General features: G+C 41.9%; 1 protein-coding gene across 2 annotated transcripts; it reads left to right on the forward strand.

Annotated features, from left to right (window-relative positions):
* The first annotated feature begins 488 nt into the window (after positions 1 to 488).
* On the forward strand, positions 489 to 8,890 carry ATP5MG (ATP synthase membrane subunit g). Of its 2 annotated transcripts, none has more exons than XM_030838161.3 (3): positions 489 to 740; positions 6,570 to 6,730; positions 8,022 to 8,890. In XM_030838161.3, the coding sequence occupies exons 1-3, from the start codon at positions 689 to 691 to the stop codon at positions 8,118 to 8,120; spliced, it is 312 nt and encodes a 103-aa protein (XP_030694021.1). In that variant the 5' UTR covers positions 489 to 688; the 3' UTR covers positions 8,121 to 8,890. The 2 variants fall into 2 exon arrangements, with proteins under 2 accessions (XP_030694021.1, XP_060160115.1); XM_060304132.2 differs by lacking the exon at positions 489 to 740 and adding an exon at positions 933 to 1,203.
* Positions 8,891 to 23,596: the final 14,706 nt, after the last annotated feature.

Below are 23,596 nucleotides of genomic sequence, written 5' to 3' on the forward strand. Positions count from 1 at the left end.
AATGCCAGTCTTAAATGGGCACACTACCTAACAAAGGCTTTCTTTAAATTCCAAAATGCCTGACAGACTGAAGGCCCTCAGTAAATGTGATTTTGTTCCTTATATCCCCATAGTTCCTTGCGGCTGGATAGGGAATTAGGGGAATTGGATTCCAATCCTAATACAGGATGCGGGGGAGACCAGGATTACACCTAACTGTCCTTGTTTGGCCTAGGACCCACCCTCTCTGCCTTTGTAAGGCGATCATGTTGGCCTAGAAAAGTCGCAGCGGTGCCTTCCAGCCCTAACTTGCCTCGTTCTCTCTGAAAAGCTGCAAAATCACCCTGCGCAAAAAATAAAAAAGTGGAGGTCTGCGCCACCGCAGAGCGCATGCGCCATCCCTCCTCGCGCCGGCCTTTCGGACTTCCCTGAGCGGCTGCCCCAAGAAATGCCTGTTTCTCTGCGGAATTCCGTTGTATTTTACGTGATCTCTGGTCTCATCTTCTCGTACCCACTTTCTCATCTGTGACTGAAGAAAATGAATTGGCCCACTGAATTCCGGAAAAATACTAGGACACCTAAATATCTTGGACCGGCGCGGAAAGGAGAGGCCTGACCTTGGAAGCGGAACGGGGTCCTGCGGCAGGTCCTTCCGGGAGGGTGACATTCAGCCGGCCGGTCGGCGCGACGGGCTTTCCGTCCTAGAATCATGGCCCAGTTTGTCCGTAACCTCGCGGAGAAGGCCCCGGCGCTGGTCAGCGGTGAGCGCGGCATCAGCCCGGCTACGCGGGTAGCCGGGCGGGCGGAAAGGCCTGCGAGGGCCCGAGGGGAGGACGCGGGAGGCGGTCACCCGAGCGGCCGGCGGGAGCCGCGGCGGGCACGGCCTGAACGTGGAGGCGGAGGGGGGGGGGGGGCAGGAGGCGGATTGGCGGCTCTTCTCTAGCTTTTCGCTGGCCAGGCCTGCGGCTTGGGTTCTGTCTACAATCTAGAGATTCTGAATTCTGACCGCAACAGCGAGTGGAGGGAGTGTGTAGGCAGCCGGGGTTGCCCAGCAGCCGCCGCCATGACGCCCTTCGACCTCCAGGAGGAGGAATAGAGAGGGGATGGCTCCGCTAGGAGAGCATGGGAGACGGCAGGCAGAGGTACATGAAAGCACAGAAATGCGGCCGCATCAGCTTGTCTGCTTCTCAGTGGAGTATGTGAAAGTCTGCAGAATTTTTAAGGGTGGGTGACCTTTGGAACGTTGCCTTTGTATTTTGTCCTGGCCAGATCCTGAGATACTTCGCCTTTAATCTAAGGGAATTTTTAGGTGAAATTAAGCTTTACGAACGAATATTCCTGCCCCGGTAAGCATAGGAAGGGATATTGGTAAGCAGCAATGTTTATTACCATACGTTAGCGTTCGTGGGGATTTTCTGTTCGAAAAAGCTGGATGTATCCTTACTGGTAGAACGCTGTATTTCAGAACAACCCTGAGTAGTCACAGCCCAGGGTAGTAATCTTATGTCAGTAAATATTTCATTTGTCTCCTGTAGCAAGCTATTCATTTTATCCCCATAGTGAGATCAGTTAAGTAGACGGAAGCTTCTTCGCTAGATGTGCTATATTCTAGTAAATGGTTGAAGCGCAGGTCTCTGAACGGCTTTCGCTCAAATTTTGTTCGTTGTCTCCTCCCTTTTCTCCATCAGCAGTCGAACAATGAGTTACTAAATGCCTGACAGTGTCAGATACTTTAAATACTTGATCCTCTTCTCCTACAGAACCCCACAGTCCACTACTATTATAAGTTTACACACTTTACCAAAGAACTTAAGTTTACAGCTTGACTAAGATAAAGCTCTACATTTTTACATAATGCAAGGAGAAGGAATAGTGGCTTGATTATTTGGACTTTGTGGATGATTTGAGGCAAATTTTTTTAAATTTCAGGTGGATTTTTTTTCTCCTACCAGGGCTTTCACATCTTTTCGGTGGTGCATCTTGGGGAATTGCAAACTAATTTTAATGATAATTTACAAAAAGAAAAGTAATGTGAAAATAATTATGAAATATATCAACCATTTCCTCTGCTACTATGAATAATTAAAAGATACAGGTTGTTATTCTTCCAGAAGTACTCAGAAAGGAGAACTCAACTGGGGCCAGAATGTTAAAATGGAGCTGTATTTTGCTTCGTAGCTTAACTCGGTGTATTAAATGTTAATGTTAAATATCTAAAATATTGCTAACTGTATCTGTTAATTCTCCTGGAGGACAAAGACACTTACAGAAATAAGTAATTTTAATTCATCAAACTTCCTCGGAAAGGTCATAGAGTCTGGGGGTTTTTTTGGTTTTTGTTTTTTTTCCTATTAACTAAACTTGAGACTTTATTTGGATTTCACCAGCTTTTTGAGTTAATCTCTGTCTGTTCCAGGAACCAATCCAGGGTACCACAGTGCAATGAGTTGTCTATCTCTCTAGTCTCCTGTGTGACAGTTTCCCAACCTTTCCTTACCTTTCATGACCTTGACAGTCTCAAGATGTCTGTGTAGGTATCTGTCTAGGTATCCTTTAGATGTTCCCCATTTTGAATTTGTCTGGTGTCTTTGTCGTGATTAGTCTGGAGCTATGGGGCTGTTGTTGTTTTTTTTTCTTTTTTTTTTCTTTGGCCGCACCTAGCGGCATGGGGGTTTGAACCCGTGCCCCCTGCAGTGCAAGTGCAGGGTCTTAACCACTGGACCGCCAGGGAAGTCCCTGGAGCTATGGATTTTGAGAAAGAATACCACAAAAGTGAAGTCCCCTAATCACATATCATGATGTAAGTGATATCCATATAACATCACTAGTGAAGTTAGCTTTCATCACTTGGTTAAGGTAGTTTCTCTAGGTTTCTCCTAAAGTTACTGTTTTTTCCTTTCCATACTGTATTCTTTAGAAGCAAGTAACTAAATTGGGGGAGGCAGGGGCAGGATTCTTATCTCCTGTAAGAGGGAATATTTACATATATTTAAATAGAATTCTTCTGTGAGAAAGATTTGTCTCTTCTTCCCCATTTTTTTATTCAGTCATTTATTGTATGGACTCACGTACATTCATTTCAAACTTTGTACCTCCAGTAGTACAGTAGTATGTTATTTATTTTGTTGCTCACATTGTTCCAGCTTTGGTCATTGAGAACTGTCACTTTGGCACCTCTGTCCCTTCGACATTCCCCTTTACTTTCTGGTACTACAAGATGCTTCAGACTTTTTTTTTTCTTCCCCTGCCATGCCACATGGCTTGCAGGATCTTAGTTCCCTGACCAGGGATTGAACCCCGGGCCCCGGCAGCGAAAACGCTGAGTCCTAACCACTGGACCGCCAGGGAATTCTCCAGTTTCATCTTATGTATCCTCTGCCCCAGCCTTAGAATTAGCCATTTCTCCAAGGAACCCTAGTTCCTTTTATTGGACAATTGTATTTTGAAACTAAGATCTAGGTACTGGATATGTTCCTTGCCACTAGACTATGCTAGTCACCCCTTATTCATGGAACGTAAGTTCCAAGACCTCCAGTGGATGCCTGAAACCACAGATAGTACTGAATCCTATATATGCTGTTTTTTTCCTATACATACATACCTATGATAAAGTTTAATCTATAGATTAGGCACAGTGGGCTTCCCTGGTGGTGCAATGGTTGAGAGTCCGCCTGCCAATGCAGGGGACGTGGGTTCGTGCCCCGGTCCAGGAAGATCCCACATGCCGCGGAGCGGCTACGCCCGTGAGCCATGACCGCTGAGCCTGCGCGTCCGGAGCCTGTGCTCCGCAACGGGAGAGGCCACAACAGTGAGAGGCCCGCGTACCGCAAAAAAAAAAAAAAAAATTAGGCACAGTAAAAGATTAACGACAATAACTAATAAAACAGAACAATTAAAATACTGCAGTAAAAGTTATGTGAGGGGGGCTCTCTCAGAATATCTTATTGTACTGTACTCACCCTTCTGATGAGTGAGATGTTATAATGCCTACATGATAGGATAAGGTGGGGCAGATGATGTAGGCATTGTGACACAGCATTCGGATGGAACAGGGACAGCACGAAATTTCATCACACTACTCAGAAAGGCACACAATTTAAAACTTACGGATTGTTTAGTTCTGGAATTTTCCATTTAATATTTTCGGACAGTGGTTGACTGCAGGTAACTGAAACTATGGAAAGCAAAATCAGATATGGGGAGACTGTTGTACTAGAATATCATTGCCTCTAGGCCCTCTCAGTGGACAAGGAGGTGTGTGCGTATAGGTATTCCTCTACTTAGAATAAAATTACGTACCAGTAAACCTATCACAAGTTGAGAATATTGTAAGTCGAAAATGCATTTATTACACCTAGCCTACCAACATCATAACTTACCCTAGCCTACCTTAATCGTGCTCAGAATACTTACATTAGCCTACGGTCGGGCAGAATCACCTACCACAAAGCCTATTTTAGAAAACAGTGTTGAGTAGCTCACGTAATTTATTGAGTACTGTACTGAAAGTGAAAAACAGAATGGTTGTGTGTTGGTTGTTTACCCTCATATCACATGATAGACCAACTGCAGCTTGCTGGCACTGCCTAGCATTACAAAAAAGTATGGTACCCACTGTCGCTAGCCTGGGAAAAGATCAAAGTTCAAAGTATCATTTTTATTGAATGTATGTCACTTTCACACTGTAAAGTTGAAAAATTATAAGTTGAACCATCAAAAATTGGGGACCATAGGGCTTCCCTGGTGGTGCAGTGGTTGAGAGTCTGCCTGCTGATGCAGGGGACGTGGGTTCGTGCCCCGGTCCGGGAAGATCCCACATGCCGTGGAGCGGCTGGGCCCGTGAGCCATGGCCGCTGAGCCTGCGCGTCTGGAGCCTGTGCTCCGCAACGGGAGAGGCCACAACAGTGAGAGGCCCGCGCACCGCCAAAAAAAAAAAAAAAATTGGGGACCATCTGTATATTCACCCATGGGTGTGTGTACACACACACACACACACACACACACACACACACACACACGACCATTGGACAATGTGGGGATTAAGGACGCTGATCCCCATGCAGTTGAAAATCCAAATATAACTTTACAGTTGGCCCTCCATATCCACAGTTCCACGTCCACGCATGCAACCAGCCTCAGATCGTGAAGTACCATAGTACATATTTATTGAAAAACCTCCACATATAAGTGGACCTGTGTAGTTCAAAGGTCAACTATAGTTGTTTCTTATTGATCAATCTGTATATAAAACTAAACATGGGTTCATAATGAATGTCTCCAACTCTAATCCAGTACCACAAGGTTTGTTCTTTTCTTCCACATCTATAACTTCCCTCTCTTACAGTGAGAAACCTGGCTCCCATCATCCATCATTCATTTACTTATATTTTCTTCATCCCTTGTATACATGTAAAGCAGTTTCAAACTTTTTAACCTAAACTCCCTGAGAAGCAAATTTACCAACTAAAGTACAGTGTTTGTGTACATTGTACTGATTTGTTTGTTTATAAAGAATAACATATCTGTATCTTGAAGATAATTTTAAAGTCTGTTGACTGTTAAACAAGACTTTGTTCTCTTTGATGGCGCCGTCTTACAGGCGTTGGCAGTTCTATTTAGAACTATCTGGTAGAGCTTTGGGTCTGCTTAAAGATTTACCCATGGCCCTAAGCCAGAGGATGATGGCGATACTAACTTTAAGAGTAGTGAAATACCTAAATACAGGCAGTTAATAATAGGGAAAGTACCAGGAGCTTTGGGTTATCTGTCTTTAAGCAGTAGACACTTTATGGATGTTCATGTATTTGTGCTGTTTTTGTCATGCTGTCTTGTAATTTTTTATATAAAATACCTTTTCTTTTGCTGAAATCACTACCATAGTCTCACATCTACCCTGGTCGTTAAAAATTTTTTTTCCTGAAATAGTAAATACCTTGAGGAATTTCAGCTTAATAACAGTTAAGTTTTGGCTGCTCTTAACAATACATGTAGGCTTTATTTTTATTATTTGTGGTATTTTGAAGGCGGAGCAGCTGTGCTTTTGTTAATCCAGCACATATTGATGAGGATACCAGAAATGGGTACTAATTGGTATAATTCTATCTGGATTTGTGGCCAATATAGTGACAAGTTTTAATCTTATTCTTAAGGATGCCATTCTACAGAGCTCCTTCCCTCCCCTTCTGCACCTCTTCCCTCCAAATTTTTTGGTCTTTACAAGACAATATGATTACATTGCTGCTGTTTTCTTGTTTTTGAACACAATTTCTGGTAACTTTATAGTTAACTAGATTTGCCATTCATAAATGAAGTACTAGTACTCTGGTACTGGCCACTAGTGAAGTCCTGGCATAATTGAATGTGCTTATAGCTTCCTGCCTGATTGAACGGTCCTGTGACACAGGTGTTCTGCATCTTTAAAAGCCTCTGGTTTCCAGGGAGCAGCTTTGACTTTTCACACCGGGTGCACATTTGGTACAAGCATTGAATGAATGTGATGCATGAATAAATATTTGTGTCCAGCCCACACATCTGCTTCTTTCGGTCTCTAGTGAGTTCATCCTGGTTTTTTGTTTTGTTTTGTTTTCCAGCTGCTGTGACTTACTCGAAGCCTCGATTGGCCACATTTTGGCACTATGCCAAGGTTGAGCTGGTTCCTCCAACCCCTGCTGAGATCCCTACAGCTATTCAGAGCTTGAAAAAAATTATCAATAGTGCTCAAACTGGTAGCTTCAAACAGCTTACAGTTAAGGTAACTATGGGCTAAATGAAAACGTATGTGCATAAAAGAAAATGTCTCCCCTTGGGATTTTTCTGATTGTTTTGATTAATATATGTATTTTTCAGTGAGGCTGAAACGAACATAATGAGAGATAATCTCTTTTTTGACTGTGGAGAAAGATACTTTGTAATTTTGTCATCTGGGTTGAAATAATTGGGCTGTTTTATGTCTTAGTTTCCTATTAATCTTATAACAAAGAAGTGATCACTTTTACTGGGCAGCTTTTTTTTTTCCTTTCCTATTTGTTTAGTGTACTAAATAGAATGGCTTGCTTTGCTGATTCTGTACTTTTTTTGTCTGTAGTCCTAAAACTATCCCCGATTTGGCTAAAAGCTCTTGGTCTATATCACAGTCAAGCAGCTAACACTCATGGAGGGTAAAAATACCAAAACCTAGAAGCATATAATATGATGTGAAGGGTGGAGATAAAATCTAAAGACTTAAGAATTCTAAAGAATTGGAACTTGAGGACTTCCCTGGTGGTCCAGTGGTTAAGACTCCTCTGTGCTCCCAGTGCAGGGGGCACAGGTTCTGTCCCTGGTCAGGGAACTAAGATCCCACATGCCGCTCAGCACATCCAAAAAAAAAAGGAAAAAGAATTGGAACAAATTCACTTCCAGGTGCTAAAAGGAAAAGGCCCAGTTTTGTTGTGGAAAGGTATTTTTTTCAACTGGAGTTTCAAGATCCATATTTGTGCTTGTGTGAACGCCGTTTTCTGGAACTGTGTGTGTGTACTTTTTAGGGCAATAAAACATTGATCTGTGAAACTAATTACTGAATACTTGGAAAGAATTAAACCAAATAATAAATGAATAAAAATTATGTCTAAAGGGAATGATAGAGCCCTTCAACTTTCAACAGATTTTCTTTGGCCAGACAGAAATGTCTGTTCAGAGACTTGCCTTCCTGTAGCCATCCTTTCATATGGATGCCCTGTCTAAATGTGGCAGCTATTTCCAGGATGTGGGTTGTTTTAGGGCTCATAAAGTGTCTCATAAACTAATAATGAAAGGGTTAAGTCAGTTCAGGTCTTTAAAGAATGCTTTGAAAGAATTTATAAGCTCTGGCCTACTTACCTTACATAATTGAAAGTTCAAGGGTTCTCAGCAGTTAAAGTTAACATCAGTAATTCTTGACTTTGACTAAAACTCCCCTTTAATTTGAATAGCATCCTTATATTCTCTGTCACTTAATCCTGGAAAAGAATAGTTTTAAATATATAAGAAAAAATGTACATTAAAATTTGTGCTTCTTTTTTCAGGAAGCTCTACTGAATGGTTTGGTGGCCACTGAGGTGTGGATGTGGTTTTATGTTGGCGAGATCATAGGCAAGCGTGGCATCATTGGCTATAATGTTTGAAGACCAGTCTTTGCTTTATTATTTGGGTGTTCTTGGACCATGTGTGAGCAGACTGCTATTTGAATAAAATAAGACAATGTGTCAAAATCAGTGTTTTCTCTGTCAAGCACTACATGGAAGGTCACAATTTCTCTTGATATTAAGTTGGGTTGTCTTTTGCTTTAATACATTAATACAGCTCTAAATGCATGTCTTTGCTTAGCCTGAAATTGGAAAGGATAGATATGAATATACCAACCTGGTACATGTATATATGAGGATAGCATTTTACTTTGAAGTCTTGAAATAAATGATATTTAAGCTTAATTTTAGAAAAGTTGCGGAAAGGCTTTGAGAAAACAAGAACTTGTTCCAGTAGGAGAAAAATAATACCGTGTGCCAAACATGGTATATGCTAGTTAAATCACCTAGTATAAAGAATACAATTTGGACTGTTTTTCTTTGCTAAAATCAGAGAAAGACCCCTTTGACAACAGCTGTGTCTGTAAATGTAGGGGTACTTTTTGTCAATTTGAATATAGCTTCCCCAAAAGAGACCAGCTGGGTGATATTCTGTGTGTCTTTGTAACATCTTTAACACTAGGACAGAGAATGAAAGCAATGACCTATGTTTTCAGTTTAATTTTGATATGTTATTAACCTTTTTTTTTTTAAAGACCTACCTTTACAAAAATAAAATATCCTATAGATATTTAACAGGATTATAGTTTAGTATCGTCCATGGGTCAAAATAATATATTATGTCCTGAAATAAATACAAGTGATTGGTATCAGTCTGTCATCTTGAGCCACTTTATTGAGGATTTGGGAGCGACTTAATCATTCATTGGCCTTTCCTGGGGTTCTTACCGTCTATGAATGTCTCGTTGGTATGTTTCTAAATCTGTTGTAACTCTCTTTGCAGCCACTGCACAACATGGAATCCCAGCTGATGATAAGCAAAAGATGATTGCATATTGGAAAAGCATCATGGCTCACAATATAGTATTAATCCTTTAATAGTATTGAACCTTTATCCAGTCAATCCCAAATTTACCAGCTGGTTTTGAACACTGCTGCTTTAGCCAATAAAGGGCACAGCTTTTCTTTGTGATAGGCAAGAACTCACCAAGGAGAGACTGCTACTCTCTGAACTGTGAAGTAATGCCTAACTTACTGCAGGTGGTCAAAACTGAAACTACCTCTTTTCAGAAGGCATTCAGTAACTTAAAATATGCATAGCAACAGACAGAAAAGACACTACTACAATAATGGTGATTTTCATGAATTTTTCTATTGCATATGTGAGTGGGCAGTGCAATTAATTTTTAAAAAATTTAAAGGTATGAGATAGCTAGCACTAGTAAGAACCTACAGAGGCCAAGTTGATTCATGATATGTAATGTGATTTTACTTTAACTACATGGTCACAACAGAAAGTCCTCAAAATAAATGTTTACTACTCACTCCACTGCTACTTCCTCCTCCTTTGCCATATGGCACACCTCTGGTGTAGGGTGGCTAATAGTGTATGTACAGAATTTCCTTGGTTAAAATAGCAGTGGACTCTGAAGCGGCCACTTGACTTCTGCAGGCCTGTTACTTTTTGTCCTCCTAAACCCCAAATGTCTTGCCTCCTAGCAGAGAACTGTTCAGACTGTCTTTCAATGAATTTTTGCGTGCCAGGTGTTTGCCACTAGCAACATAAGTGAAGTTAAGTTTGAAGTCAGATATTTTTGGTGCACCTTCTAAATCCAGGTATGCTAAATGGTAGAAACATTCATGAACAAGACTGTTACCTGTTTCACAGAGCTTGATCTGGTGAGACGGGTAACAAAGCATGCAGCTAGAGTACCATGTGGCTTGTGAATGGAAACCCATTGAAGGACTTAGACAAGGCACAATCCCTGCCTTCGCTTTGTATAGTCTAGCAGCAGCGGGCAATTTCAAATCCATTAACAAAAGCTAGGGTAGAAATATGCATGGGGTGCATGTGGTCTTAAAGTTATTATACATAAATTGTCAATAACAGCAAAGCCTTCCTGAGGCTTGCATTTCAAGACCACATTGAATGTGATTCTGTCCACGTTGCATACTTAATCCTCTGTTGTATATGCCTCAGCATTACTCTCCTTGGATAAGCTTCTTTTTTCTTTTCCACTTATCTTTTATATACCTAAGTACATATTCTGCCCTGATTTCTAAGGATAGCTCAATATAATTTACTTTTTTAACATCTCATGTTTGTTTAGCACTTTACATTTTCACTATCTCATTTAGCGCTCAACTTCCCTCTGAGGCATGTGGCACAAATGATAGACCCACTTAAGACATTTTTGGTCAGAGGCATACTACAGCCACAGGAGTTAGTTTCTGCAAAAAATCCCCTGGTCAGTAATGTGTTAAGAAGTCAGGAACTAAGCTGCAGAAACACTCAGTGATTTGGCTAGGATCCCATGAGTAATCCGTAGAATCTCAAGTTGGGCCCAGGTCATGATCCCATGTGTAGCCTCTGCCCTGCCTTCACTCCTTGTAGACTCCCTCACGTTTTTCTTGGTTCCATTCTGCAGTGCTTTCTGTATATCCTCAGTCCTTTGCCCTACTGTCAAGCTGTTTAAGCTTTCTTGGCAAATCAGATGTCAGCCTACCTAATCTTATATAAAGTGATATCTAGCTTTGTGAGACTTAAGTATTTCCTAATTAATATGGTTTTCATTTCTACTGGAATACGAATTGGTATGATCAGGATGACTCTTGAGATAAATACAGTAGCAATTCCACCAGAGATTCCCTTACCAGGGAACTTAACAGTAGGCCTGCTTACCAAATGAAAGGCCCCGATATTATTAAAATACTGATAAATACATGCAAGGCCCTTAACAACATGCCTTCAGCCTTGGTGTAATCACATTTTGCTACCAACCAGGGTTTCAGCCACACAGCTTCTAACCAGTCCCCGTAAAAACTCAAAAGCTTTAAATCTAGTTTTCAGATTATGTACCCACTGCCCCTGATGGTTGCAGTTTTTTACCAGTCACCAGGCCACTCTTCTTTATTTCTTGATAAATATTTTTTCTCCTGGCTTTCTGTCAGTCTACAAAACGGGTTCCGTCTTAATTCTTGGCCATTTCAACATACACGTGGATCAGTAGTTTTCAAAGTAAGGAAACTTAGTAATGAAAATTCTCAGGTTCTACCTAGGAACGGGGGGTGGGATCTGGCAATCTCTGTTTGAATTGGCTCTCCGTTTAATTCTGATGCATGCTAAAGTTTGAGAACTATTGACATAAATTGTCCTTCCAACAGACTGGGCTCAGTTCCCTTAAAAAGTCCAATGATTATGTCGCACCTTCCCTGGGCTTTCATTCCTGTGGTTACCAAGGAATTTCAGCCACTCCATAGTTTCAGTTTCGCGCATCCCTCTCTCTGACCACCTATAATCTTTCCAGCCCATTCCCTGTAATATCCCAGCTATATTAATTTGGAGTCACCATGACCATCAATAAATTGATGCTGCCATCTCCTTCACCACCTCGATGTCCCCTCTTCTCCCGGCTTATTTATATTCCATGGTCAATCGGGATCACTCTTTTGAATAAACCCTGAACTTCTTTACCTCTCACTCATTTTGTTGTCCTCATTTGCGAAAACCACATCCTCGGCTAAGTCTGTGCAGTCTGTACTTGCACCCGTGTAGCTGAATGTAGCTGGGGGAAACAGCCAAGGTGGCTAATCTCACTTTATATTCATGATCAGAATCTTCAGATGGTACCTAGTACTACCTGACAACCACACTGTGTTTCCTTGGGCCACGATTATTTCTGTGAGCAGGTGACCTTGCTTACTACTTAACTAAGAAAACTAAAGCAATTGGAGAACTTCCATGGGCTCCCACAGCATCATTCTCACAAACTGTCTGCACCCATAAATATTCTCCACCTTGCCTATACTAGATAGTTCATGTGCCTTTTTTTTTTTTTTTCTCTTTCCTTTTGTTTGTTTTTGCCCTGCGGCTTGTGGGATCTTAGTTCCCTGACCAGGGATCGGACTCAGCCCCTCGGCAGTGAAAGTGCAGAGTCCTAACCATCGGACCACCAGGGAATTCCCAATTCATGCTCCTTTTTAAAGCCAATCCCTCCATTCAATGTCTTTGTGCTATCATTTCTCCCCTTTTCCTGTTGTTTTGTCTGTTGTTCCTGTGAGTGTATACACATCCCGTCTTTTACAAAATTATCCCCCTTTTGCACCAAAACACCTCAAAAGTTGTCAATATTCAGGGCCTTCCCTGGTGGTCCAGTGGTTAAGACTCCACGCTCCCAATGCAGGGGGCCCGGGTTTGATCCCTGGTCGGGAACTAGATCCCACATGCCACAACTAAAGATCCCTCATGCTGCAACTAAAGATCCCACATGCCACAGCGAAGATCCCGCGTGCAGCAACTAAGACCTGGTGCAGCCTAAATAAATAAATAAAATATTTTTTGAAAGTTACCGATATTCAGTGTCTCCAAATCCTGTTCTCCCTTCAACCCATTCCAATCCAGCATTCATTCCTACCACTCCACTGAAACTGCTCTCTGACACTTTAAATGGGTCACTTCTCAATCTTCATTTTACTTGCTCTTTCAGCAATATTTGACTCAGCTGACTCTTTCCTCCTGCTTGATGCACTTTCTGATAGACTTGACTTCCAGAACTTTCCTTTGACCTTACTTCTTCCTTACCTTTTGTTCACTTCTCAGTTTCCTTTTCTGTTTCCTCCTTTCCCTGGCAGCCTGTCTTTGGAATATCCCAAACATAAGGCTCAGCTCTCTTGCTCTCTTTCTCCCTCTCTCTCTCATCATTCCACTGGAGATCTCATCCAGTCTCCTGTTTAAATGACGCCTCTTAACTGATGACTCTCAAATTTATAGCTGTAGTCCCTACCTCTCCTCTGAACTCTAGGCTTATATACCACTACACCTCCACTTGGGTGTTTAATAGACATCTCAAACTTAGTATATCCAAAGTGAACTCCTGATTTCCTTCCCCACCCCCATCCCAAACCTGTTCCATAGTTTTCTCCCTCTCAGCTGATGGCAACTCTATCCTTCCAGTTGCTCAGGCTAAAAACCTTTGGAGTCATCCTTGACTCCCTGTCTTTCATGTTCTATATCAATCCTTCAAAAAGTCCTATTGGTTCTACCTTCAAAATATGTCTATTTCTTACCACCTCCACCACTAACACCAAGGCGCTATCATCTCTCACTGGGATTGCTGAAATGCCCTCTTAAATGGCCTCCTGCTGGCAAGCTTGCCTGTCTACAGTCTATTTACATCAGGCAGAGTGATTGTATCAAAGTGTAAGTCATAACCATGTCACTCCTCTGCTCAGAACCCTCAATGGCTCCCGCCTCACTCAGATTTGAAGCTAAAGTCCTTACTGTGGGCCACAAGGCCCACCCAACAAGATCTGGCTTTCCATTATATCTCCGACTTCATCCCCCTCTACCCTTCTTTCTCACCCTGCCCCACTGGCCCCCTTGCTGTTTCTCAAACTCACCAGGCAACTCCTGCCTTAGCACTGACTGGTTCCGCAGTTTGGAATACTCTACCCCAAGATCTTCCCAGGGCTGGCTCCCTCACCTCATTCAGTATTTTCAGTGTGGGCTTCCCCAAACATCCTAATTATAATTGCAAGAAACCTTCCTCCAAATACTCTTTTCTCCTAACCTGCTTTTTTATCCAAAAATTTCAACTTCTAATATTCCACATGATTTACTGGATTATTATGTTTATTGTTTTACCTTGCTAAAATAAATGCAAGCCCCACAAAGGCAGAAATGTTTAAAAATCTATTTTGTTCACTGATACTCTCCCAAGCTCCAAGCACATAATCACTCAATACAGATATGATGAATAAATTAATTTATCCATTAATGAATCTATACCTTTATAAATGCTGTTCTCTCGGCCTTTACCCTGTCTCTTTCTACCTGTACATCTCTGTTCCACTTTGAGAAGTCTTTTCTGATTTTCCCAAACGCTTCCCTTTCCCCTCCTGTTGGGCCTCTTCTAGCACACATCACTGTACCCTAATGACACATTTACATTTGTTTATTCCCCTTGCTAAGCTTTTTAAGGAAGGTACAGTATCTAATTCACCTTTGTAATCCTAGCCTATCCCATTATATATCTGACTTGTCTATAGTAGGTTTTCAAACAGTAAAACAGCCAACTCTAGCTTACCGTGTTTGGTGCTAGGTTGATAAAACAGAGTTTAGTGGCAGTTTGCCACAGAGGGAGATGCAGGCCTAGGGGACTCATTTCCTGAAGGCCTGCAGTCTGAGACTGCTACAAAGCTGATGCCAGCTGAGTCACTCCTGCATCTCAACCTCTAACTCTGAAACTCAGAGATCTCGATCCCTGATTATCAGCCCTTCTCTACTAAGCAAGGTTAGTGCAGTGCTACCTTCACATAAGGCCTAGGAGGGAAGAATGAGAGGGTGGGCAGCAGAAGATCCTTGACAGAAGACCTAGCCTGAAATCTGAAAATCCCAGAAATCCCTTAGGAACTGATCATCTTAGCTTCCTCTTTCTTTGCCACACCTGCCTTTCAGGAATTATACCCTTCAGAGAGATGAAAGAAGCACATCATATATAAGTTTATAGCACCACGCTATTCCTCATAGGATTTACACATGCAGCCTATGGGTGGATTTTTTTTTTAACATTTTTATTGGAGTATAATTGCTTTACAATGGTGTGTTAGTTTCTGCTTTATAACAAAGTGAATCAGCTATACATTTACATATATCCCCATATCTCCTCCCTCTTGTGTCTCCCTCCCACCCTCCCTATCCCACCACTCTAGGTGGTCACAAAGCACCGAGCTGATCACCCTATGCTATGCTTCCCGCTAGCTATCTATTTTACATTTGGTAGTATATATAAGTCCATGCCACTCTTTCACTTCGTCCCAGCTTACCCTTCCCCCTCACCATGTCCTCAAGTCCCTTCTCTACATCTGCATCTGCGTCTTTATTCCTGTCCTGCCCCCAAGGTTCTTCAGAACCATTTTTTTTTTTAGATTCCACATATATGTGTTAGCATACAGCATTTGTTTTTCTCTTTCTGATTTACTTCACTTTGACTCTAGGTCCACCCACCTCACTACAAATAACTTAATTTCGTTTCTTTTTATGGCTGAGTAATATTCCATTGTATATGTGTGCCACATCTTCTGTATCCATTCATCTGTCGATGAACACTTAGGTTGCTTCCATGTCCTGGCTATTGTAAATAGATATGAATTTATATAAGAATTATATAAATTTTTTATAAGAATTATAAAAAGAATCTTATAAGAATTATATGAATTTTTATAAGAATTTTTTTATAAGAATTATATGTTGTACTTCTTGCACAAAGTAAAAAAGGTTATCTTTAGAGCCTCGAAGTTTTAATGCATTCCAGTGTTGTCAAATCCAAAAGCAATTCAAACACTGTTGTGTGGTTTTGAATTATAGACTACTTGTTAAAATAGCTATTGTTTCCCCTAAGGATTGCCTGCATTTTTACCTTGATGTCATCTCACTTTGGGTCTCAAGAGTTTAGGGAAGTTAATAGAACAAGTGAATAACTATAGTTCTGAGATAACAGTGAATTCTAACATGATGGTAGAAAAGTGATTACCACTTTTTTTTAAAGTGATTACCACTTTTGATGACCTTCAGGTGGAGTAATGGAAAGAAAACCATGTAAGCCCAGGATTGTTGTTTTGGGGAGTTTTTTTAAAGTAATGTGGGCCAAATAAATATTGTCAGGAGTGATATTTTGATCATCATTACTTTGCTTTGTTTGTTTGTTTTTTAATATTTAGTTAGTTAGTTGCACTGGGTCTTAGCTGCAGCACGTGGGCTCCTTAGTTGTGGCATGCAAGCTCTTAGCTGCAGCATACACGTGGGATCTAGTTCCCCGACCAGGGATTGAACCCGGGCCCTCTGCATTGCCAGTGTTGAGTCTTATCCACTGCACCACCAGGGAAGTCCCTGCTTTACTTTGAATTCTGTTATGGTTTCATCTGCCTTGAATATTGAGAGCAGAAGAATGCTTTATTATGTGATACCCACGTTACTGCTACATTAGGGAAACTGATTTCCACTTCTGTGCAGGCTCCAAATTTCACCCCCACTGCACTAAGGGTAAACACTGAAGCCAAATGGCCCTGGATTTGAGACCCTTGAGTTTGTTTGCTCTACCTTCACCGTCTGACACCACCCCCCCCACCACCGCCTGCCACCGCGAGCCACCCATCCCAGAAGAAGGCTGCCTCTAAACACTGAGTAGCAAGCCTCTCAAAGTTGTCTGTGGAAAGGCCCACCTAAAGAACACATCAGCAACGAAACCCTTTTTCTTTTTTCTCCTAAAATGGTATCCGTAGCTGCATGTTTTCCTTATTGCCAGTCTCAGCTAAGGCAAAGGCCTGGTGCAGGTTAGCAGAAGCCACTCCGCTTAGACGTTTTGAAACAAAATGTTACTCTCCTCACTGTTCAGTGCAGAATGAAATGATGTGGAACCATTCGCGGTGAGGTGAGTGAGTCAGGGTTCAAGGACTGGAATGCAGGACTTGATTCCTGGTTTCCTAACTCTAACTACATCCTCTATATGCTTGGATATTTAACCTGGTCATTGCACCGTTAGGGGCAGGAATGGGGAAGGGGGATGGTTTGCTTTTTATGTGTTTATTCAGAAACTTACATCTGAACTCTAACCTAACCCACATGTAAGACACTTCATTTCAACTCTAGCAGGAGCAAGTGATGATTCATAACGTATTCTTTGTGTCTGAGTCCCATGATTTTTCCTGGGTCTTAAGCAATAGGATTGTCTAGATGTTAATAGAGAGGACTCAGAACAGAGAAGAGAATGCGGCTGAAAAGGCTAAACCCTAATCCTAATTATCTTAAAAGTCAAGTTAACCAGTGATCCTTTAACAACCTAGTCTCTACCCATAATGTTTCAAAATAAATTCTCAGTTTTTAAACTTGGTATCAGAAGCTCATGTAACTTCACCTGTTAGAGACATTAATAAGCGTAGCTTTTAAAACAGGTTTACTTTTTTTTTTTTTTTTTTTTTTTTTGCGGTACGCAGGCCTGTCACTGTTGTGGCCTTTCCCGTTGCGGAGCACAGGCTCCGGACGCACAGGCTCAGCGGTCATGGCTCACGGGCCCAGCCGCTCTGCGGCATGTGGGATCTTCCCGGACCGGGGCACGAACCCGTGTCCCCTGCATCGGCAGGCGGACTCTCAACCACTGCGCCACCAGGGAAGCCCTAGGCTTACATTTTTGTATCAGATTATGAGGTCTGCCTTGTGCAATGATGGCCATGCTCTCATGGTTTTGTTTGTTTGGTTTTTTACTTCAGTTATCTTCCAAAAGATATACAGTATTTTTTTTTTTAAAGATGTTGGGGGCAGGAGTTTATTAATTTATTTATTTTTACTGTGTTGCGTCTTCGTTTCTGTGCGACGGCTTTCTCTCGTTGTGGCAAGCGGGAGCCACTCTTCACCGCGGTGCGCGGGCCTCTCACTATGGCGGCCTCTCTTGTTGCGGAGCACAGGCTCCAGACGCGCAGGCTCAGTAGTTGTGGCTCACGGGCCTAGTTGCTCCGCGGCATGTGTGATCCTCCCAGACCAGGGCTCGAACCCGTGTCCCCTGCATCGGCAGGCAGATTCTCAACCACTGCGCCACCAGGGAAGCCCCTACAGTGAGTTTTTTTAAGTCTAGGAATAAACTAAACACAATGCATGCGTTGTATTATAGATTCAAAAACATGTCAAAACAAGCTTATTCATCTAGCCTTGAAAAAGATAACCTTTAGGAAAACTTCCAGGCCAGTCATGATTGCTGGAGAGAAAATAACCAAATGCTTATTACTCAAAAGGCTTCTTCAAGTGACCATAAAGTCTAGTCTTTCAATGCTAACATCTTCACTTGTGGAAATTCATCTCAGAATCAGGAATTGGTAGCTTCCAGTTCCTCTGAGAATATTCCTCAATCAACAAGTTGTCCATCTAGCTAAGGGACAGCTTCCTGGAATTAAGACTGAAGAACCTAGGTTATAATTAACTCAGACTTCCTCCTCCTCTTGTACCTTGGCCATGACCTTAATCCTCACCTAGAGTTTCCACCCCATCTATGGATAAAAATTTGTTCTAATTTAGACCAACTGAACTCTAGTCTTATTAGCCTAAGATGAGTTAGCATTGGTGGCTGAAAGGAATCCTAAACCAATTTCAGACCATTTAGTTAGACTTTAAGCATGACTCAAAAAAATCTAGACATATCGGTGGGAGGATAACATTGCTCAGTATTACCCTTTTTCTGTCTGTAGTTTAAAAAATTATTTTTATTTGGTAATGTTAGGTCTAGTGAATTTTTTCAAAGTAATTTGGAGGCAAACAAAATGTTTCCAGTTCTAGGAACTGCAGCATTGACAATACACAGAAGTAATTAAAAGGAGTGTTAAAATGGGAAGGGCTTTGGAATTTAGCAGCTTTCAGCGACATGGATTTAAAGTCATATTTAAGTGAGAATCAGTAGGTCCATTGACTTATCTAAAGATCCCAAAGCCTTATATTATATGATCTCCTTGGCTCTTAAAGTTTCACAAGAGATAAGGTTTATGGGATAAAGAATATAGAATCAAGTGTTTGGCAGGCATGGAATTTGAGATTCAAAGAAGCCATTATACACCTTCGTTCACATGACAGTCTTTGAGAAAAGAGGAGTGCCTTACCTATTACATTAAGGAAAAATAGAAACTATCTAGCAAGGACTCCTTCAATTTCCTCCCCGACCTCAAACTGATCTATTTCTTCCCTCCTTTCTCCTGTCCTAGAGGAAAACATTTAGAACACTTTTTCGGAAATTATCCTTCTACATTTGCTCTTGCTTCTCTGCCTTTCCACTCTTCAGTGATCTGAAGACACCTACCCATTCCCCATTTTCCTTTGTTCATTTATTTATTTGTTCAACAAACATGTATTACACTCTTGTTATAGGGCATATTAAGTGCTTGGGATACTGAAAATAAAAGACACATATCCTACCTTCAAAGGGCTCAAAGGGAAGGGGTAGCAAAATAAACAATTACAAATCACACAATTATGATACATCATGTAAAGATCAACAAGAGAAGTCTGCATATTATGCTATGGCTGTATACACAGGAGAGGTTGAAGAATGCTGGGGTAGAGGGGCTGGCGCCTGAGATGGGTCTAGAAGTTAGCCAAGAGAACAAAAGGGGAAAGAAGGACTTTTTAGACAGAGGGAATAGCATATGCACCAAAGCAGGACCGTAGGAGAGAATTCAAATTTAATAAGGCAGGAACACAAGGAATAGATGTGTGTTGGAGGAAGGGGTGAGGGAGAGTTAGACCAAATAACACAGGATCTTCAAGATGATAAGGAATTATTAAAGTATTTTAAGGATGGAAGTAATATGGTCAGATTTGCATTTTAGGAAGATCAGTCTTCTATCAGAGGATGATTAGACTGGGAACTATAGCAGTTATCCTGAAAAGAAATGAGCAATTGGAAGTGCACAGTGGTGTAATTAGAGGAGGCTGTACAGAAAGAGGCAAACTTTGGTGTAAACAGGAATTTAGTTTAAGGACATACAAGTGAAGATGCCCAACAAAGTGTTGGTTCTGTGTGTCTGAAATTGGAAAGAGCGGTTAGTGCTGAAGATGTAAATTTGGAAGTAACAAGCACACTGCAGGGACTGGGGCCTGGCTTCTGAGATGAGATTGCTTAGGAAGAATGGGAAAGCTCCAGGAGGGGACAGTAGGTGTTTCTGTAGGTTTTGTTTATTGCTGTATCCCCAGCACCAACAGCTGTGCCTGGTATATAGTCAGCACTCAGTAAGTATTTGAATACATGAATGAAATAATGAAAAGAAAAGAGGATTAAGAACATAACTCTGAGAAACATCAACATTTAGGGATGGACACAGAAAAGAAGCCACTGAAGGGATCTGAGAAAGATTAGAGAGGTGGGTAGAAAAGCAAGAAGGAGAGAGTGGGGTCATGGAAACCAAGGGAAGAGAGCTTCCAGAAGTTCAACCATGCTGCAAAAAGACTAGGTATAACAAGAACTAAAAAGTCTCCATTAGTTTTAGCAACTAGAAAGTCATGGGAGTTTTTTAGTGGAAGCAGTTTCAGTCGGGGTAGTGGGTGGCCGGATGATAGTGTTTGAAGAGTATGTGGAAAATGGGAAGGAAGTGGAGGCTCTGAAGGTAGATGATTCTTTTCAGAAACTTGGCTGCATCTTCATTAAGCAATTTTTTCTTTCCTTTTTCATTGATACTTTCCCTGAAGCTATAGATAGGCTCAAGTCTCCCTCTCTTAAAAACAAACAAAAACACCACCTTCCCTTTAATTCATTCTCAAGCTATTGACCTATCTTTCATTACCCTTCTTCTCAAGCGAATGGAAGTATGTGAGTGTATCTTGAATCCTCTTTCTTCTGTTAACTTTCCCTTTCATTTATTTTCTGACCTAGGCAGCCCTTGTAATGTATCACTCTGTAATGACTATATATATACCATTAACTTGTTCATTTACTTATCCATTCATCCTTGCCTCTTTTCTTTCTCTCCCTACATTTAGTACATCAACAAATCCTTACTCTATCTTCAAAATATATCCTGAATCTGTCCATTTCTCATCACCTCCGCATTACCACCCAAGGCCAGGACATCCTCATCTCTCACCTGGACCACAGCAGTCACCTGCCAACAGATCTCCCCACCTTCACCCTTGCCTCTCTATTATCTATTCTTATACTAGCAGCCAAAGTTATCCTTTCAAGTATTAAGTATTTTGTCAGTCTTCTATTCAGAACCCTCCAGTGGCTCTTCATCTCATTTTAAGTCTCTGTATGAGCTGAAGCACCCCCTCCCCCATTGCTTGGCTCAAAACATTTCTACCACTGTTCCCGCCATTGACCTGACTGCAGCCACACTGGCCTCTTTGTTGTCCCCTAAACACACTCTGTCTCAGCCCATCTGCATTTGGTTTACTCTCTCACTTCCTCAGCACTCTGTTCAAATAGCCCCTTAACCCAAAGGTCTCCCCTGGCCAGCCTTCAAAAACAATTGCACCTTAGCCTCTCCCAGCTCTCTACCCTCTTCATCGTACCTACATAGCACTTGTCACCAGCTGACTTATAATAGTAACTTATTTGCTGTCTGTTTCCCTTCACTAGACTCTGAGCACCTACAAAGTGTCCCTACCAAGAGCACCTCCCTTGGAGAAGCAGAGACAAAGATAACTGAGGAACTATTCCTGCCCTTGAGGAACCCACACTTCAGTGAGTCATACAACCTAACAAGTAATTAGAATGGAAATGCTCAAAGCTGTCTGAATGCAAGAGTCAGGCCCCGGGGAGCAGTGTGGTTTGGGGCAGCAGTTCAGGCACTCTTCCGCCTGGGTAGTAGTTACAACCATGAGTTCACTCTAAGAGAATGTGAGAAACGAAAAGCACTCGGGAGGCATCAGTGTCCAAGGGGTGAAGGACAGAGAAAGCAGCCAAGAAGAATCAAAGAGGTGAAGAAGGGCTGGAAGAATGGAAGAAAGACAAGGCAGAAGCTCACTGAGGTTGAAGCTACTATGTTGTCTTTCTAGAATATTACTACTAATCATTGCAATGAAAACATTTATTAACAGTTGGCTACGCGCTGTTACTGTTCTAAGCATGTTCCATATGTTCACACATTAAACCTCACAATGACACAGGAAGTTAGGCACTAGTATGGCCCCATTTTACAGAGAGGAAATGGATTCACTTACCCCAAGTGCACCCACCTACTGAGAAATAAAGATTAGAACCCAAACAGTTTGAGCTTGCACTCTTAAACACTATGTTGTTATCCTTAATACAATACTATGCCAGCTCTATATGCATTTTCCTATTTTATTGAGGAGCTATTAAGGTCAGGTACTGTTCTAGCCTCTGGATACAGCACACTGCAGGGACTGGGGCCTGGCTTCAGTGGCCAAGTGGACCAAGTACCTCCCTTCATGGCGTGCATATCCTTGTGGGGGTGATTGACATGAAACAAGTCCGTAGATGCAGATACAAGTGCTATGAAGGAAAACGGAAGCAGGGTAAGGTATCACAAATGACAGTGGTGGCCTCTCTGAGGAGGTGACGTTGAAGTAGAGATCTGGAGGAAGTGAGAGAGTGAGCCAAGAGGATATCTGGGGGAAGAACATTCCAGGCAGAGGGAACAGTGAGTGCAGAAGCCTTAAAGTGTGAGTGTGCAGGTGTGTTCCAGGAACTGCAAGGAGGTCAAAGAGGTAGGAGCACAATGAACTAGGGAGAGAGAGGCGGGAGATAAGGTCAGAAAGGTACAGAAAGGCTTCCAGGACATATTGTTAAGTGAAAAAGATTAAGGGATAAGGCATAGTAGTTTGTATGGTATAATCACATTGAGTAAAGAAGTATGTGTATGTCTGTGTGTACATCCATATAGATAGATGATAGATAGATAAATATAAATGTGTTTATATTCTGAAATAATAGACAACAAACTTAATAGTGATTATCTTTTGAGGGAAGGAAGGGATATTTAGACTTTTTATTTTATATCCTTCCCTACTATTTGGAAAATTTTACCTCGCATATGTGACTTGTATAATAACCAAAAAATAGCTAAAACTCTTAACCACATGTTAAGGGGCCCAAGCTAAAGTCCTCTTTCCCTTTATGGCTGAGCCTCTCCAAAGTTGCCTCCACTGGCTTCTTGCTCTCTCCCTGTCCTCCTCAACCAAATACAGTCCGACTCCAGACTTCATGTCTCCCCGGCCACCGCACTTACAGGGCTCACCTGCGACTTCCCTGGGACTACGAGGAACACTCCTCAGTCCTTTTTGCTTCTGGAACTCTCTGTTACATTTGACATTGTTTACAGCTCCTCTGGTTGAAACTCTTTTTCCTTTGGCTTCCTTCTTGCCCCCTTTTATCTCACTGAGCATTTTTTAAAAATAATTCATTAAAAAAATTTGGGGGGGGGGCCATGCCATGTGGCACGCGGGATCTTAGTTCCCCGTCCAGGGATCCCGTGCCTCCTGCAGTGGAAGCTCGGAGTCTTAACCACTGGACCGCCAGGGAAGTCCCACACTGAGCGTTCTTTCTCAGTCTCCTTCCACTGGCTACTTTTTGTTAGCTTACTAGATAGAAAGATAAGTTTCTTCTGGTTCTATGCTTGACGCATTTGCTTCTGTGTGCCACACACAGTCTTTCTGTGTGGTCTCATCCCTGCCCATGGTTTCAGTGACCATCTTCATGCTTCAAGTCCCAGATCTGTATTTTTAGCCTTTTCTCCTGAGCTCTAGTCCAGGACATCCAACTGCCTATTAGACAGCTCCACCTGCAGATCTCACAGGATCTTAAACTCCAGTGTTCTAAAACCAAGCTCATCATCTCCAAGCAAAAACACCTTCCTTCTCC

Source organism: Globicephala melas, chromosome 8 (assembly GCF_963455315.2).
Source record: "Globicephala melas chromosome 8, mGloMel1.2, whole genome shotgun sequence".
NCBI classification, from domain to species: Eukaryota; Metazoa; Chordata; class Mammalia; order Artiodactyla; family Delphinidae; genus Globicephala; species Globicephala melas.

Excerpts from the sequence above, each read along its gene's own strand:
- ATP5MG (XM_060304132.2), top strand. The coding sequence starts at position 1,083 with ATGGCTCCGCTAGGAGAGCATGGGAGACGGCAGGCAGAGGTACATGAA. Across the intron at positions 1,204-6,569 it reads AGTCTGCAGAATTTTTAAGG|CTGCTGTGACTTACTCGAAG; the intron begins GTGGGTGACCTT and ends TTTGTTTTCCAG. Across the intron at positions 6,731-8,021 it reads TCAAACAGCTTACAGTTAAG|GAAGCTCTACTGAATGGTTT; the intron begins GTAACTATGGGC and ends TTCTTTTTTCAG.